We start from the raw sequence: 17,239 nt of genomic DNA on the forward strand, positions 1-17,239 counted from the left end.
ATACCGCGGTCGGCGCGGAAGTCCCGGTCGTCACAAAACCAGCAGCAGCTGCAGCGTCTGTGAAACAAGCGCTCCATGCACCGTCCCCATGGGGACACAGAGTACCTTTAGATGCAGGGTCCTGTCCCTGATGATACAAAGTCTCCTGTCCGGCAGATTCCCACAGGGGCTGCGGAGGGAGCCCGGTCCCAGTGAATGGATGACCGGTTAGGATCCCACTTCTCCCAGAGCCTCTAAGGGATGGTGAAGGAAAACGGCATGTGGCTCCAGCCTCTGTACCCGCAATGGGTACCTCAACCTTAACAGCACTGCCGACTTAGTGGGGTGAGAAGGGAGCATGCCGGGGGCCCTGTGGGGGCCCTCTTTTCTTCCAACCGATAAAATCAGCAGCTGCTGCTGACTAAAATGGGAGCATGAGTGGATGTGTGCCTCCTTCCACACAAAGCATAAAACTGAGGAGCCCGTGATGCACGGGAGGGTGTATAGGCAGAGGGGAGGGGTTACACTTTTTAAAGTGTAATACTTTGTGTGGCCTCCGGAGGCAGAAGCTATACACCCAATTGTCTGGGTCTCCCAATGGAGCGACAAAAATTTGTGGCGACCAAAAAACGTAATTTTGTCATTTGGAATTTTTTTGCCGCTACGCCGTTTACCGATCAGATTAATTGATTTTATATTTTATTTTGACAGATCGGGCATTTCTGAACACGGCGATACTAAATATGTGTATATTTTTTATTTTTTTAACCCTTTAATTTTCAATGGGGAGAAAGGGGGGTGATTTGAACTTAAGTTTTTTTTATTTTTTTAAAACTTTTTTTTTTTTTTTATTTTACTAGGTCCCCTAGGGGGCTAAATGGATCAGCAATCTGATCAATCTTCCATATCTGCTAATCACAGCTGTGAACAGCAGATATACTCAATTCCTGTCTCACCCAGCTCTAGGCTGGGTGAAATAGTAAGTGGATCATGTGAGCTACAGGAGTCATCACATGGCCCTGTGCTACCATGACAAGCACTGGAAGTCACGTGATCACACCACCGAAACCGGAAGTCACGTGACATGTAAATGTTTACCGCAATCGCTATTATAATGGCGTTGTCACTTATTGACAGTGCCATTTAAGGGGTTAAACAGCAAGGGTGGATAACAATTCCGCTCATGCCTGGCATACATCTCAGCTATAAAAATCAGCTGAGATGGGGCGTGGCCTGGACATGGAGGGATAGAGTCGTGAAGTGTCTTTGCTCCTGCCCTGACCCGGGCATTTATAACACCAGGGCAACAAAAACGGAGATTTGAGCAGCGGATGGGCAACAGGAGGAGGGGAGGAGGCCCCCGACATACTTTTAAAACACCGGCCACCACAACGCGGGATATCAGGAGCTATCTGAGGGATCCGGAGCGGGCAGCCCCTGAGCACAAGATGGCGGACGCAGCGAGGCATACGAGAAGCGGCCGCTCACTGGGCGCAGCCGCGGCCGCGGCAGTGGCGGCTGAGGACCCGGAGGATGCAGCTGACGCCCGGGCTCCGGCTGCGGACACAGGCGGCAATGAAGAGCGGGCACAGGTCAGTGAGGGGCAGGCCGGAGCGGCACCTCGAGCGGCTCCTCAGGTGGGAAGGCAAAATGGCGCCGAGGCCCAGAACGCCGGCGGGACAGGGACGGAAAACTCAGTCTGCACCCAGGCGGCACTTACCATGACTGGAGCGGGAGGGGAGGGCAGTGATGCGGGGGGGTCCATGATGTTGGAGGATTCATCTGGCCCCACTTCCACTGGAGGATCGCCAGCTACTCTGGGCCTGGAGACTCGGAGGGGGGAGGGAAGGAGGGCTGCCTCACCCGACCACTGTGCTGCTGCTGGCACGGAGCTGGGCGTCTTCCCTGTGCAGATGGGAACCGCTGGGACTGTGTTCTTTGGAGGGAGCCCCCCTGCAAGCCTGTGTTTCTCAGCTGCTACATTTAATAGTGCTGCTCAAGAGGCCGGGCACCCTGGCACCAGCGGGGGAATAGGCCACACAGATCATCAGCCTTTGCTCCAGATGTGGAAGGTGTTAGAGGGCCTCAGTAGTCACATCAAAAATATCCCTACAAAAGCTGATATGGACTCATATGTAACTAGATTGGAAAGTTCCTATCGCGCAGAGCTATCAGGCCTGAGAGACGAAGTACAGCAGATGGGGGAAAGAGTGGGGGCTGTTGAAGCTGCTGCACAATCCCTATCACTTAAAATAACAGAGCAGGATTCCCGCATTTCTTCCCACAATGCTCACTTTCAGTATCTGACTGACCTCATTGACGATATTGAAAACCGCAACCGACGAAACAATATAAGGGTCCGTGGCTTGCCGGAATCGATTGAATCTGTGGATTTGGACAAAACCCTACGCCACATTTTTAATGCTCTGTTACAAGTCCCACTAGACTCTCCCCTGGAGCTGGACCGATCACATAGAGCTTTGGGTCCCCGTTCTCAGGACCCGGACCGTCCTAGGGATGTCATCTGCAAGGTACACAGATACCAACTCAAGGACGCCATAATGGGGCGGGCCCGCTCGGCAGAGAATCTAAGACACCAGGGACGGAGGATACAACTTTTGCCTGATCTCTCCAGATGGACACTCCAGAAAAGGAGGGCATTACGCCCGCTCCTGGACTCGCTGCGCCAACGGAATATCCCGTACACGTGGGGGTTCCCTTTTCGCCTGCGGGTACGGCAGGCGGGCAGGGTGCACGTATTGAGCCACCCGGTGGGGGTTCCAGCGTTTACAGCGGCCTTACGGATTCCGGAGGTGACCATCACAGACTGGCCGTGTTTGCCCCCCGGGGGTCCAGGGGGCGTCCACCCCGCGGCGGTCTGGGAGAGGAGGAGAAACCAGGAAGAAGTGCCCGAAGATCGTGGCCGAGGTCGGACATTCACAAGGAGGCGAAGATTTATGAAGGTTTATAAGGCGTATAAGTCATATTACTACAGAGATGTGGTTTGATTTTTCTCATTACAGGTTAACACACTACTGACAGTTAATGTTATATTGCATTACCAAGGATGTGTTGGAGGGGCCTCCTTTTGCCTTTTGTCTAAAGGTTGTGGCCTGAGTTTGCGTCGTCGTGGGGATGGTGAGAACATCTTAATTGGCCGCCAAGCCCCCGCGAGGAACACACTCGGTGCTAAAGTTAAAGGCTGAAGGGCGGAGTAACTTTAAAATTAAGGTTGCTGATATAAGTTGTTAAAATAATATGCTCTGGGTCAGGCGGAGCTGCCTTCCGTGTGCAGTCCGCTTCTCTATTGGGGTTGTTGCACTTGGCTGGCCTAGGTGCAGCTTTATATAGTTCTACCCCATTAACTCCGTCAGGTTTGGCGGTACGCTTTAGCCCTTTCTTGGTGCTGAAGTATTTTCTGTTCTAATTGTTCTAATTCTCCTTCCAAACTCTTCTTATTTTACTTCCTCTTCTCTCTCCTCTTCTTTTAATTTTTTTTTCTTCTAACTCTTCTTCTTCCTCTTTTTCTTTCTCCTCTTCATCCTCCCCCCCCCCCTTTTTTTTTTTTTTTTTTCCTTCTCTGTTTTTTCTACAACCTTCCCCAACTTCCCTATTATCCTTTCTCCAAACACAGGTGATTGATTGGACCCTAGGTGCGGAACCATGGCGGAACTAAAATTCGGCTCTTTGAATGTGAAGGGACTTAATACTCCCCAAAAAAGGACCCAAATTCTTTATGATATGCACAAGCAGAGGGTGCACATTCTTCTTCTCCAAGAAACTCATTATAAAACTGGTTGTGTCCCCAACATGAAAAATCGTTACTACCCGACCTGGTACCATGGTACTAACGCAGACTCTAGATCCAGGGGGGTGTCTGTTGCCTTGCATAAATCATTGAGTCCCTCCTTGATAGACATGAAGTTGGACCCAGAAGGCAGATACGTTATGGTTAAATTGAGAATCTCAGGTAATGTGTTCACGGTTGCGGGTTGGTATTCGCCCAATGTAGATCAGTCAAAAGCGGGACGGGGATTTCTCAGAACCCTTACAGAATTCTCAGAGGGAGTGGTCATCTTGGGGGGAGACTTTAATATGCCCCTAGACCCACAGGTGGATACTTCAACTGGCCGAAGCGCGATCCCCTTATCCCACTTACGGTCCTTTAAACGGGAGGTGCATCAGGTTCAATTGACGGACGTGTGGCGGGTATTAAACCCCTCGGGAAGGGATTATACCTTTTACTCAAACCCACACGGCTCATATAGCCGTATTGATTTTTTTTTAGTAAGTCAGCACGTCCTCACATGGCACCCAGTTGCTGAGATCGGAAGCGTGGTTTGGTCCGATCATGCACCTATTTTCCTAACACTTTCGCCCCCGGGGGGTCAGACGCGTGAGTGGACATGGAAACTTAACGACAATCTATTGAAGGATACACTGTGCGCAAATGATGTCAAGGAATCAATAGAGGTCTTTTTGGCAACACACGCCGGGGACTCCACCTCCCTACCTTTTCAGTGGGAAGCATTCAAGTGCGTAATTCGGGGAGTTTTAATAAAACATGGGGCACGTATTAAGAAGTTGAAGACTTTGCAAATTAGCACACTACTTGATGCGATACATAGGTTGGAAACAACACATAAAAGAAACAGATCAGCTGGGGTCTTAGCAGACCTCGTTAAAAATAGAGAGGACTTGAAGACGCTTCTTAACGAAAAATACCTTAAATACCGCTCTCATTACCAACGTTTCCTATATCAACACTCGGACAAATGTGGTAGGCCCCTGTCACGCCTTCTTCACCCCCGCAACAACACATCATTCATACCGAGAATACAGCGGCGTGGCGGCACTGACACGAGTAACCCCGGTGGAGATCATGGAGGAAATGAGGACATTTTACTCTGATCTATATAACATTAAGGGACGCCTGGCGGATATGGAGCAGAGTAAACTGATGGAGAGGATCAATGAGTACATCACAGACACGGCATCCACACCGTTGAGGGAGGAGGAGGTCTCACAATTAGAAGAACAGTTTACAGAGGAGGAGGTGGGGCTGGTGATTAAAAGCTCTCCTGCAGGAAAGAGCCCGGGCCCGGATGGGTTCTCCCCGGCATTTTACAAGACATTTAGAGAATTGATAGCCCCATTCCTTACAAGGGTTTTCAATTCGGTCTCAGACACGACTCCATTTGCGGCGCAGTCCCTGGAGGCGTTCATTACAGTCTTGCCGAAGCCCGGCAAGGACCCATCTCTGGTTACCAATTATAGGCCGATATCTTTATTAAATGTGGATGTGAAATTGTTTTCTAAAACACTGGCCAATAGACTGGCCCCTCTCCTCCCCTCAATTGTTAACTCAGATCAGGTCGGATTTGTTCAAGGTAGGGAGGCCCGCGACAATGTGAATAAGACTTTATTACTCATGGCTAATGCGATCTCTTCTTCCTCACCGGTTGGCCTTTTGTCTGTGGATGCGGAGAAGGCATTCGACCGGGTGCATTGGGATTTCCTCCGAACCGCGTTACAAAAGATTGGCTTGGGCCCGCTCTTTTTACAAAAAATATTGGCGTTGTATACGTGTCCCTCGGCACGGATCAAGGTCAATGGAGCATTGTCTCAACCCATTGCGATAAGGAATGGCACGAGACAGGGGTGCCCTCTCTCGCCATTGCTGTATGTGGTAGTGATGGAGCACCTCGCTAACGCTATAAGGAGGAATCCCAGTGTACATGGTCTACGGGTGGATGAGGAGACTTATAAGACTTCCCTGTATGCTGATGACCTATTGATTTATGTTTCTCAACCCCACATTACACTACCCTCTTTGATGAAGGAGTTTGAGAGATTCGGAGAGGTAAGCAATTTCAAAGTGAATTACTCAAAAACGGAAGCACTGAGTGTCACCCTAAGATCCCACGAAGTGGCATTGGCTAAACAGAATTTCCCATTCAGGTAGCAAACTAAAGCAATTAAATATTTGGGCATACAGATCCCGGCTGACCTCTCTCTCCTCTACGCGTTAAATTATCAAACTCTATTGACACGCACACTCAAAGATCTCCTATCATATCACAAAAAACCTATTTCGTGGTTTGGACGTATCAACTCTTTCAAGATGGACGTACTCCCACGGTTTCTATATGTTTTTCAAGCGGTCCCCATATCTCCACCCGCTAGCTTTTTCCGCACACTCAAATCGGCGTTGATCAAGTTTGTATGGGGACACTCGAGGGCGAGAATAAAATATCATACTTTAACCAGACCGACGGACAGGGGAGGGGCTGGACTGCCAGACCTCCGTAGATACCATCAGGCTACTCTATTAATGCGCATGTTTGACTGGCACTTTTTTGCTGAACATAAGAAGTGGGTAGCATTAGAGCAAGGGGGAGCGCAGGTACCCTTGCGGTATCTACCTTGGTTGGAGTCACGAGAGGGAGTAAAGTTGCCTACGGCTGACTTCTTGGTAAAGGCCACACTAAAAGAATGGGATCGGACCCGACAAAAAAGTTCGTTATCTGGTCCTCCACTCCTGCTCACCCCGATCCTTTCCAATCCGGAATTTGCTCCGGGATCTGACCGTTCCACTTTCTTGCGCTGGGGAAAAGATGATGATGTTAGGATTCATCATGTATTAAAAGGACATGACATTATGTCCTTTGGGGATCTGCAGGGTCTGGATCCCCCTTGTTCATTATCATGGATAGAGTACAGACAGTTGCACTCATTTGTAAGCAATAGATTGAGAAAATGGAAACATCTACCCAACCCTTCCTTGACCCCATTTGAAGGGTTGTTCATGCAGAAGTCCCCACCTTCTCACTTAATATCATTAATTTATAAATTGTTGAGTCAGGCAGCTCCTGAGGCAGATACGGATCCACACTTCATGTCACAATGGGAGATAGAATTGGGCACCACCTTTTCTGAAGAAGAAAAACGGAAAGCATATCTGTTTACCCATAAGCTGGCCACGGCAGGCTATGCGAAAGAAAAGAATTACAAAATTTTATCAAGATGGTACCTATACCCAGTGAAGCTGCATAGGATTTTCCCCTCTGTATCTGAGCTGTGTTGGCGGTGTGGAGGTTCCCCGGGGTCAATGCTGCATATATGGTGGGACTGCCCGCTAATTAAACCCTTCTGGCTAGAGATGTTTCGGACATATACCAATATCTCTGGAGAGAGGGTGTTGCCCTCCCCACAGATCTCTCTGCTGTCCATGTTGCCCGGCTCAATTAAGACACAAAAAGGAGACTTACTTAGATTTTGCCTTTCGGCAGCCCGTTCGGTGGTACCTAGACACTGGCGGAAGACAACGTCTCCTTCTATGCAAGAATGGCAGCAGGAACTCTCCTCCATATGTTATATGGAGGAGCTTTCCGCGGAGGTGACAGAGAACAGCGAGAAATTCTTAAAGATTTGGCAACCTTGGATCCTTTTCAAAGAGACAAATGCGTATAGAGAACTGTTTGGTCCTTGAATAGAAGGGGAATACTGGCCGGGCCTGGTTTCTCCAACAGCCGCGCCTGGGAGAACATGGACATCCCTTCCCCTCGGACTTACCCACCCTTCACCTTCTTTCTCTCTCTATGTCGTTACTATCTTCACTGCTAGCTCATTCCCCCCCCCCCCCTTTTTTTTTTTCTCTCTTTTTCTCTTTTTTTCACCCTGTTTCCTGACCTTAAGTTGCATTCTTAGTGCCTAATGTTCTGGTATATGAGTCAAGTGGGTACGTAGACTCCCTCTCATTATATTTTGGTTTTGAAATAATACCCTATCCAAAGTAAACAGAGGGAGCAGAGTCAAACAAATGTGGAGGGGGGGAGAGGGGCAGAAAACATTCGTAATTGAAAGATCTTGAGATATGCATGTCCCCTTCCTTTCTTCCCTTCCCTCTGTTATTGCCTTTTGCTACTTTCCAGAAGGATATATGTCTACATGACTCTTTTTTGTATTACTAAGGAATTGATTTGTAAGTCAAATTTGTATGCAATATTTGATCCTATGCATTGGTTCTTGTCATTTGTATTGTATTTTTCTTAATAAACAAAGATTATACAAAATCAGCTGAGATGTGCGCCGATCTCTCGCTCCTGCCGCCGGCAACAGAGTGAGATTAACCCTATGGCCGCTAGGACGTAATTTTACCGCCCGCAGTTGTTAAGGGGTTAAAGGGAATTTGTCAGCAGGTTTATGCTATGTAAGCTGAGGACAGCATGCTGTAAGGGTAAAAAAAACAAAAAAAAACAAAAAGAAGACTGTGGTTCTCTTATCTGCGTGTAAACTATTGTTGACGTAAACTAAAGGGTGTATTACCCTATGAGCACCATTATAGGACTAGTAACACGTGCATAGCAGACTGACAAGCCCCAGTTGTGGTTGACACCTCACAGGCAATGCACAATATCTATTGAGAGCCTGGTGTGGGCGAGGAAGCTTAATCAGCTATCCTGCTTTCCTGGATCTAGATTCTCTGCTTATGTGAGAGCAGCTGCACCCAATCTCTATGTGATACATTGTTGGATTCAGACTCTCCTTGCCTACATTATGTTGCTGTCTGATGAGGTAGCAAAAAATCTGCTGGCAAATATCTTTTAACTCATGTGAAGCACCTAAAGGGTTAATAAACATATTGTGTGTTGTTCTCAGCAGTTTGAGGCGTGCAGTTTTTAGAATGGTGTCACTTTTGGGTATTTTCTGTCACATAGGACTCTTAAAGTCACTTCAAATGTGATTTGGTCCCTAAAGAAAATTGGCTTTACAAATTTTGTTGGTGAAAATTGCTGATGAACTTCTAACCTTTGTAACTTCCTAACAAACAAAAATGATGCTTCAAAACAGATGCTGACGTAAAGTAGACATGTGGCAAATCTGATCAGCCGACATGTTCAGCTAAGGCTAGGTTCACACTTCCGTTGTTTTAAATCCGTCAGGTCCGTCAGAAACGGATCAGTCGTTTTTTAGTTGTCAACTGATGCAACGGATGTGTTTTTCACAGGATTCCTTTCACAGGAATCCTGTGAAAAAACTGATCCGTTGCGTCCGTTGCATCCACTGTGCGTCCGTTTTTTGATGGATCAGTCATGATCCGTTTGTGTTTGGGACAGCCCAGTGGGTGTGCCAAACATGCTGGGCATGCTCAGTAGAGCATGACGGAATCCAGCACCATAGACATCCATTCCAAGCTTGACGGATGGCGACGGATTCCCGCACGGCTCGTTAATTTTGACAGCCAGAAAAGCGTTACATTCTGCGTTGCTCCCGCCCGGCGGTCAGTCAAAAAAAGACTGACCGCGGCGCAGCGGATGCAACGCAAGGTCATCAGTCGCAATCCGCGACTAATACAAGTGTATGGGACACAACGGAATCCGCTAAAGGGATGCCATTGTTCACCAGAGCCGCGATTTGTGACTGATACATTTTATCGGAAATGTGAACCTAGTCTAAGTAATATGTCATAGAATTATTCACTGATCAAAGCATACCTCAAAGTCACCAGGCGGCTATCTGCAGGGATTATCTCCGGATCAGCTTCCTCTCCATCATTACTTTTTAATGAATCCACACTAAAATAAAATAAATAATATATTATAAAATAAATAGTACAAGTAATACAAGTAAATAGTGAAATTCATCAATGAAGGAAATCCTCCATTCTGTGAAATGTCAAGAAGATTTTCAAAATATACTAGATTGGCAAATATAAAAGATGTCCGGTAGTGGCAATTAATCTAATCTAGGCAGATTAGTGAACTATACAACGCCTGCTGAAATGCACTGACTATCACGTCAAAGATGTACAGTATATCCACTTGTGTCTAGAGATTATTTCTCCACCCAGTAACAACATCTTTAGCATCACTGATTTATCACTGTCTGCGTGATGTCAGAAAAAGAAATAGGACAGTGAGCCATTAATCAAGCTAAGGCCTTGTGCGCACTAGGCGTTTTTGCGGCGTTTTTAGCGTTTTTTACCGCGTTTGTGCTGAAAACGCAGTGACATTGCTTCCCCAGCAATGTCTATGGGTTTTCAGAAGTGCTGTCCGCACACAGCGTTTTTTTGTAGCTGCGTTTTTGTGGTGACCACTGCGTTTTTCACCCATTGAGTTCAATGAATGTTCAACAACGCAATGAAAAACGCATATAGCCGCGTTTCTATGACTAAAAACGCAGCAAAAAACGCACCAAATCGCGGCAAAAACGCATGCGTTTTTGCCGCGTTTTTTTAGCCGCGGGTGCGTTTTTTGAGACAAAAACGCACATAAAAATGCAGCGTGAAAAAAACGCCTAGTGCGCACATACCCTTAAGATGCTGGTGCTAGGCAGAGACACCTCAGGAGACAGTGCACAGGGAAAAGCTCATCTGCATAAAGAGAAAAATATTAACTATTTCGAAATGTAGCATCAGATAGAAGATATAAAAGGTGTCGATAGATTTATATTTTATGGAACTGCAAACCATATATTTTGAATTGGTGGTGGGAAAGAGGATTGATCTTATTGACTTTTTTTTTATTGGGACGAGCACAGAAATACTGACTTGCTTTTGTTGTGTATTTTGTTTTGTTTTTTTTTTGTTCTTGTTTTCTTAAATCACAGCAGGTCAATATCTTTTGCTGCAATTTACCAAATCCACATGTTAAACCACATGCTTGGTATGAATGAGTGCAGAAAATATACAATATAAAGGGAAGGAGTCGTCATAAAAAAAAAAATTCCAATAACTGAAAAAAAAGTAAAGTATTGATGTTTTAATGTTATGTTTAAATAAAATTATTTGTTTTTAATTAAGAAAAATATAAAAAAATAAATAAAGTTTGATATATTCCACTCTTAAACACTAAGGGGAGCAGCTGCTGAAATCTGACTGTAGAAATATCTCACATTACAGCTGCAGTAAAAGTGGGTGGAGTCTGCTCTCCTGTGTGTGATGTCACCTCCCTCTCCCAATCTGGGGGTTTCCAGCAGGATAAGGGAAAGTGGAGTGTAGGGACACTGTGCGGAGCCATTTTGTTGGTGGCCACAGAGTGATCCTAATATGTCTAAAGTGTCACTAAGGCCAGCTACATAGTGCTCCACTGTATCCAGCACCGCACTGTATCCCAATGCCCCACATTGTCTACTGACTGTATCCCAATGACCCCACACTGCCCACTGATCCACGGCAGAGTGCGGAAGAGGGGGGGGTCGCGGCAGAGTGCGGGAGAGGGGGGGGGGTCGCGGCAGAGTGCGGGAGAGGGGGGGGGGTCGCGGCAGAGTGCGGGAGAGGGGGAGGTCGCGGCAGAGTGCGGGAGAGGGGGAGGTCGCGGCAGAGTGCGGGAGAGGGGGGGTTGCCGCAGAGTGCGGGAGGGGGGGGGTCGTGGTGGCATAGTGCGGGGGGGGGGGGGGTCGCGGCATAGTGCAGGGAATTGCATCAGAGTGCGGGGTGGGGGGGTCGCGGCAGAGTACGGGGGAGAGTGGGGGGGGAACGGCAGAGTGGGGGAGCAGCGCGCCAGGATCAGTAACTGTGCAATCACCCGGTACTCACTCCATCCATCCTGGCGGGTGACGGGGGAAAGTGCACATGCTGTGTGCTCCACAAAGATGGCGCTGATCTCCTCCCTCTGCTGTGTTCTGGACAGCCCAGAGGGCGCGTCCATTTCACAGCAGACGCCTTCTCTAATGTTACTAAATGGGGTCGGATTCCGACCACTGTCCTCTGCCATAACGGAGGTGAGTAACTGTCATTACACACACACACCAAATCCATGATGGCAGCCCCCAGTGCTTCAGTAACACTAGAATTAAATAAAAAAATAAACAGTGAATTTAATTTTGTATTAAAAATACTTAATTTCATAATCACTATTAATACAAAATTAAAAAAACTGCGAGACGCTACCTTTAAGATTTGGAAGGGCTGTGGATTTCAGTTTAGAAAGCAGCAAGCTTAATGCACATCAAAGAGTAAATCAAAATAGAAGTGTAGAAATGAACTAAAACCACATAAGACTGCATCTTTTTCTAAGTGCATCTTTTAACCTGTGGTCACAGAAATGCAGCTTGTCGCCGAAAAAAGGCATGGCGTTTTGCCGAGTTTTTGTTAATGCGTTGTTTAAAGGAGAAACAAAATATGATAGGATAAGATAATTGATAGATAGCAAGAATAGATAGAAAAAATAACATACTAGCTTGATAAATAGCAATAGCTTGCTTGGCCAGCTGTTTTTTAAATTATATTTTGGTAAAAAAATGACGTGTGGTCCCCCCATTTTTCATATCCAGCAGAGGAACGGCAGCAGCTACAAGCTGAAATGCTCAGCTGTATGCTGTACCTTGCCTGGTTATGAAAAATAGAAAAATAGAGGGGATCCCATGCTATTTTTTTTTTTAATTATCTATGGGGGAAAAAAAAAAAAAATGACATGGAGTCCCCCCCCATTTTCTAAAACCAGCCAAGGTACAGCAGACAACTAGGGGCTGATATTATTAGGTTGGGAAGGGCCATGGTTATTTGGGCCTTTCCAGCCTAACAATAGCAGCCCAAAAGCCCCCCCAGAGGTGGTACATCCATTAGATGCGCCAATTCTGGTGCTGGACCCAGCTCCTCCTGTTTCCCTGGTGCTGTGGCAATCAAAGAAATAAGGCGTTAATGGCAGCCCACAGCTGGCACTAAGCCCTAGATTAGTAATGGTAGGCGTCTAGGAGACCCATCATCACTAATCTTTAAGTTAAAGTAAATAAACACAACACCCAAAAAATCCTTTATTTTAAATAAAAGACAAAAAAGCACCCTGTAACCGCTTTATTAGCCCCAAAAATACCCCTGCAGGTCTGACGTAATCCACAAGAGGGCCCACGACGCTTCCAGCACTGCTATATCTGAAGCTCACAGCGAGTGCCGTAGAACATGACCGCCCGCTGTGAGGTAGCGACTGAAGTGAGCCGCATGACAAGTGGTGACATCACTTAGGTGATTTGCGGTCACAGGTGGAGGACTCCAGCTGTGGTCGCTGCTAACCTGAGTTACCTCACCGTTGATCATGGCCCAGTCTCTGCCTGAACCTCACAGCGGGCAGGCATGTTCTATGGCGCTCGCTGTGAGCTTCAGATGTAGCAGAGCTGAATCGTCATGGGACCTCGTGAGAAGTATGTCAGACCTGCAGTGCTGCTTTTGGCATTAGTAAACAGGTGAAAGAAGATGCTTTTTGACTTTTATTTCAAATAGAGCATTTTTAGGGTGTTTGTGGTTATTTACTTTCACTTGCAGATTAGTGATGGGGGGTCTCATACGACTCCCATTACTAATCTAGGGCTTATTGCCAGCTGTGGAGTGCCATTGACTCGATATTACCCCAATTGCCACAGTACCAGAGCAATCTGGATGAGCCGGGTACAGTGCCAGGACTGTCACATCTAATGGATGTGGCAATTCTGGGCGGCTGCAGACTGATATTTTTGGGCTGGAGAGCGCCCAATAACCATGGGTCTCCCCAGCCTGAGAATACCAGCTCCCAGCCGTTGTGCTTTATCTGTGCTACGTATCATAATATGGGGATAGTCTACACCAACTTTTATTTATTTTACTGTATAATATAGACCCGCCCACCAGCGTCTGTGATTGGAAGTGTCAGACACTTAAGCAGTGCATATTCAATGAAGGTAATGAGCGGCCCGAGAAGTGAATTAGCAGCTGCAAGAGAAGTGTGACAGCTGTATCAGTGAATCTGTAAGTATGAAGTGTTTGCTCCTACCCCTTTACACCAGATTTTGGCCCCCATAGACTTTATATGGGGACCGGCATCTGGCCAGATACCAGGTAAAAATCCCACGCCAACCCCAAGTCAGAGGGAGATTGATCTGACAGTCGACAGTCCTCCAAAACGCAGGGACAAAATGCAAAAAGTATTGACATGCTGCATCTTAGCTGCGTCTCCAAAAACGCAGCCAAAAAAAAATAAAAAAAAGAAACAGCAAAACAGAAATCTCAGACTTTTCTGGGGGTAGGAAAGGCATGCATTTGGGTGTATCTTTGTGACCACAAAACTTCACCAAAAACGCAGTAATAGATGCAGTGTGCGCATGTAGCCTTAGAATGCAAGTCGAAGGGTGGTATAGAAAGCATACAGACCAAGGGGCCAATGAAATGCGATCAAGATGAGATCACCAGCCAAGAATGTACTGACACCCATTGATCATGATGGCACAAAAGTAGAGAAATCAACAATGAAAAGTATATATATTCTTATACCATACGATAACCCAGGTCAGTATGGGCAAAGGTAACGGCTACAATAAACAGCCAAGTACTGTTATAATATGGGGATCAGATGGTAACCTGGCAAATCCCACACGTATCACCACATCAGGGCGGCTTCGTCAGGAAAGGCATATGTGTTAACGTTATAAAGTGCACACACTTATAAATACCTGTTATTAGCAAATCATAAAATACTGGGACATAAGAAGTACGGTATTTTGTGTCACTTAATAGCACATTAATACAAGCTGATAATCTGGAAAAAAACATTCCAAAGAATGCTTGATTCCTGATTATCAACCTCTAAACCACCCACCAATCCCCTGACAAACAAGTACAAATGTTTCTTAGGTGAAATGATTTCAAGGTTGCTGAAAAACCAGCACTCCCATGCCCCATACACAGACTATCAGCCAATCCCACCAATATCGGAGTGTTCATCAGTCTAATGTGTACGACTGTACATTGGCCTCAACCCCTTCCCTATTCCTCGTAACCCTTATCCTAATGTTAGTCATAACCCTTGTCGTCCTCCTAGTCCGAACCTTCATCCTTGAATTAACCCTAGTCCACCTCCTAGTCCTAACCTTCATCTTTGTATTAACCCTTGTTGTCCTCCTAGTCCTAAATCTTCATCCTTGTATTAACCCTAGTGCTACTCTTTATTCTAACCCTTGTCATAGTCAATCTCAACACTCATCTTCTCACGGGAGACCGGGTCCCGCCTCGGTGATGTTGGGTCAACTTCCACCATCAGAGGTCACTGCAGCCGGGGGTCACGTAGTGGGAACTGAGCGGACAGCGGTAGCGCAGCTCACAGACAGAACTGATAACAGAAGGGATTTAGACAAAGCCTTCTGTTTCAGCTTTACACCGATGTGGCCACTATGCTTTGTAGTGCACCACCTCTCTAATTCTAACCCCCATCTTAGTTAAAATAAAAAGTTTATAATAGTTTAAGAAAAAAAATTCATACACCAAATATATATATATATATATATATATATATATATATATATATATATATATATATATATATATATTACATATATACATACACATATATATACACATATATATACACACACACACATATACACACATACATACACACACGCATACATATTATATATTACACACACACAGTTTTAATTAAACTTGGGAAAGCACTCTCAGCAAGTTTCAGTGTCTCCTCTCACAGATTTGAACTAATCGTACTGCGAAAACAATCGCAGCATGCTGAGGGGGGATCCAATTAGTTTTCTCTCACACCTATACAAGTCTATGGGTGCAAGAGAAACATCGCACTGTACAAACATTACAGCGGAGTGCAGTGTGATATACGCATCAGCTGACAATGGAGGAGATTGGGAGATTAGTCCCTCTCTCTTCCGCAGTGCGCCCCCTCCTCCCCGGCTGTGCTGCGATCACAGGATCGCATCATACTGGCATGGCACTCAACATACACTCCAGCAGAGCAGGAGCTGAGTATCATGCGATGCAATAGTATTTTTTGGGTTTTTTTATACACCCTTCTCAACCTCATTTTTAAATAAAAAAAAAAAAAAACAACTTCTTAATTGTTGTATATTATTCTCCATAGGCATGAATATCATCTTGCAGTAGTTTTTGATAGCGATGATTAATGCCCTTTATTTTTCTCATGTGATAAAGTTACCTGTTCCTCACGGCCTTCAGATCCTGTTCATTCTTATCAATCAGGATTTGTATATTTGAGTTCTCCCCACAATGGTCATATTTTTGCTAAAATGTTGTTGCATTCTTTCTGCCCTTGAGCAAGCAACTAGGATATATATGGTCAGTTCAAGCAATCAAGGATATATAAACCTGTGCTGAGGTCAATCCTTACGATTAGGGATACCTACAATTCTGTGCTAAGAGATAAAGCTTACTGAAATTCCTATGTGCAGTGCTTTTGCAGGATCATTCAGATTTTCCCAAGATGGTACAGATCTAACAAACTCTGCCATGTTCTTGTCTGGGTGAAGCAGATTTGGTCTACAATATATGGTCACCTGAATGGTACGGCATCACATCCATACATGATTATAGCCTGTATTATATATACTGCACATGCTCTGCCGGATATTCAGGTGTCATAATACCCAGATAAATACTCTACTGTATTATAGCTTTGGGAAGAACAATTCTGTTTCTGTTGAAGTATTAAGAAGAAGCATGAGATCAGCTTTACAAGGAAAATACAACACAATCAGATCATGCGGGGGAAACAGCATGGTATCAGGGAAAATAAAACTGCTGTACATGATATAGTGTACGTATACGGCAGATATTTGTTGAAGTCCAAACACATATTCTACCACTTAAATCAATGACCAGCTTATGAAACTGTACCTAGAGACAATAGAAGATAAAAGTCATTATTACCCTAGCTGAGGTTTGTTATAAAACAAGGGAGCTGTACTCACCTTACCGGTGTCCACCGGCGAGTCTACGCAGTTTCTGCCAGTGGTTGGCATTGGTTGTGGTGCTGATGTCACCTTACCAGAGCGGCAGCCAATCAATGAGCTCAGGTTCTGCCAGTATAGACTGAATGCCCCCTTCAGTGCAGCTAAGCTCAATAATTAGTTCCCGCACGGTCAATGTGACTTCAGCGCAGTAGCCAATGCCAGGTATCAGGCAGAGACTCCTCTGTGGACAAGGGGAAGGAGAGTACGGTAGTTTGATGTTTTACAACAAACTGCAGACGGGGGAGAAACTTAATTGAAAGGGAACAACCCCTTTAACCTGCTGGTTAATGTTGCTGCTACTAATGATGCCATACAGTCTAAAGAGGAAGTATGGAGGAGACCATCAGGGGACCCAAGCAGAGTTGGAAGAGGACTCTAGAGGAATTCGGAAGAGTATAATTTTGTAGTATTGGCGTGATTTCAAGAAGCTGGGTGTATTTTTGGGGAAAAAAAAAAAAAAAAAGTTTAAGAGTGGAAAACCCCTCTAAGTAAATTAACCTTTGTAAGGAGCACAATA

General features: G+C 45.7%; 1 protein-coding gene across 1 annotated transcript in view; it reads right to left on the reverse strand.

The window, feature by feature from the left end:
• Positions 1 to 17,239, reverse strand: part of SNAPC3 (small nuclear RNA activating complex polypeptide 3) — an 89,417-nt gene that overhangs the window by 41,642 nt on the left and 30,536 nt on the right. Inside the window, exon 2 of the mRNA XM_075339569.1 lies at positions 9,477 to 9,557. Within this exon, the coding sequence (XP_075195684.1) occupies positions 9,477 to 9,557 (81 nt within the window). The remainder of the gene's footprint in view (positions 1 to 9,476; positions 9,558 to 17,239) is intronic.

Source organism: Anomaloglossus baeobatrachus, chromosome 1 (assembly GCF_048569485.1).
Source record: "Anomaloglossus baeobatrachus isolate aAnoBae1 chromosome 1, aAnoBae1.hap1, whole genome shotgun sequence".
Taxonomy (NCBI): Eukaryota; Metazoa; Chordata; class Amphibia; order Anura; family Aromobatidae; genus Anomaloglossus; species Anomaloglossus baeobatrachus.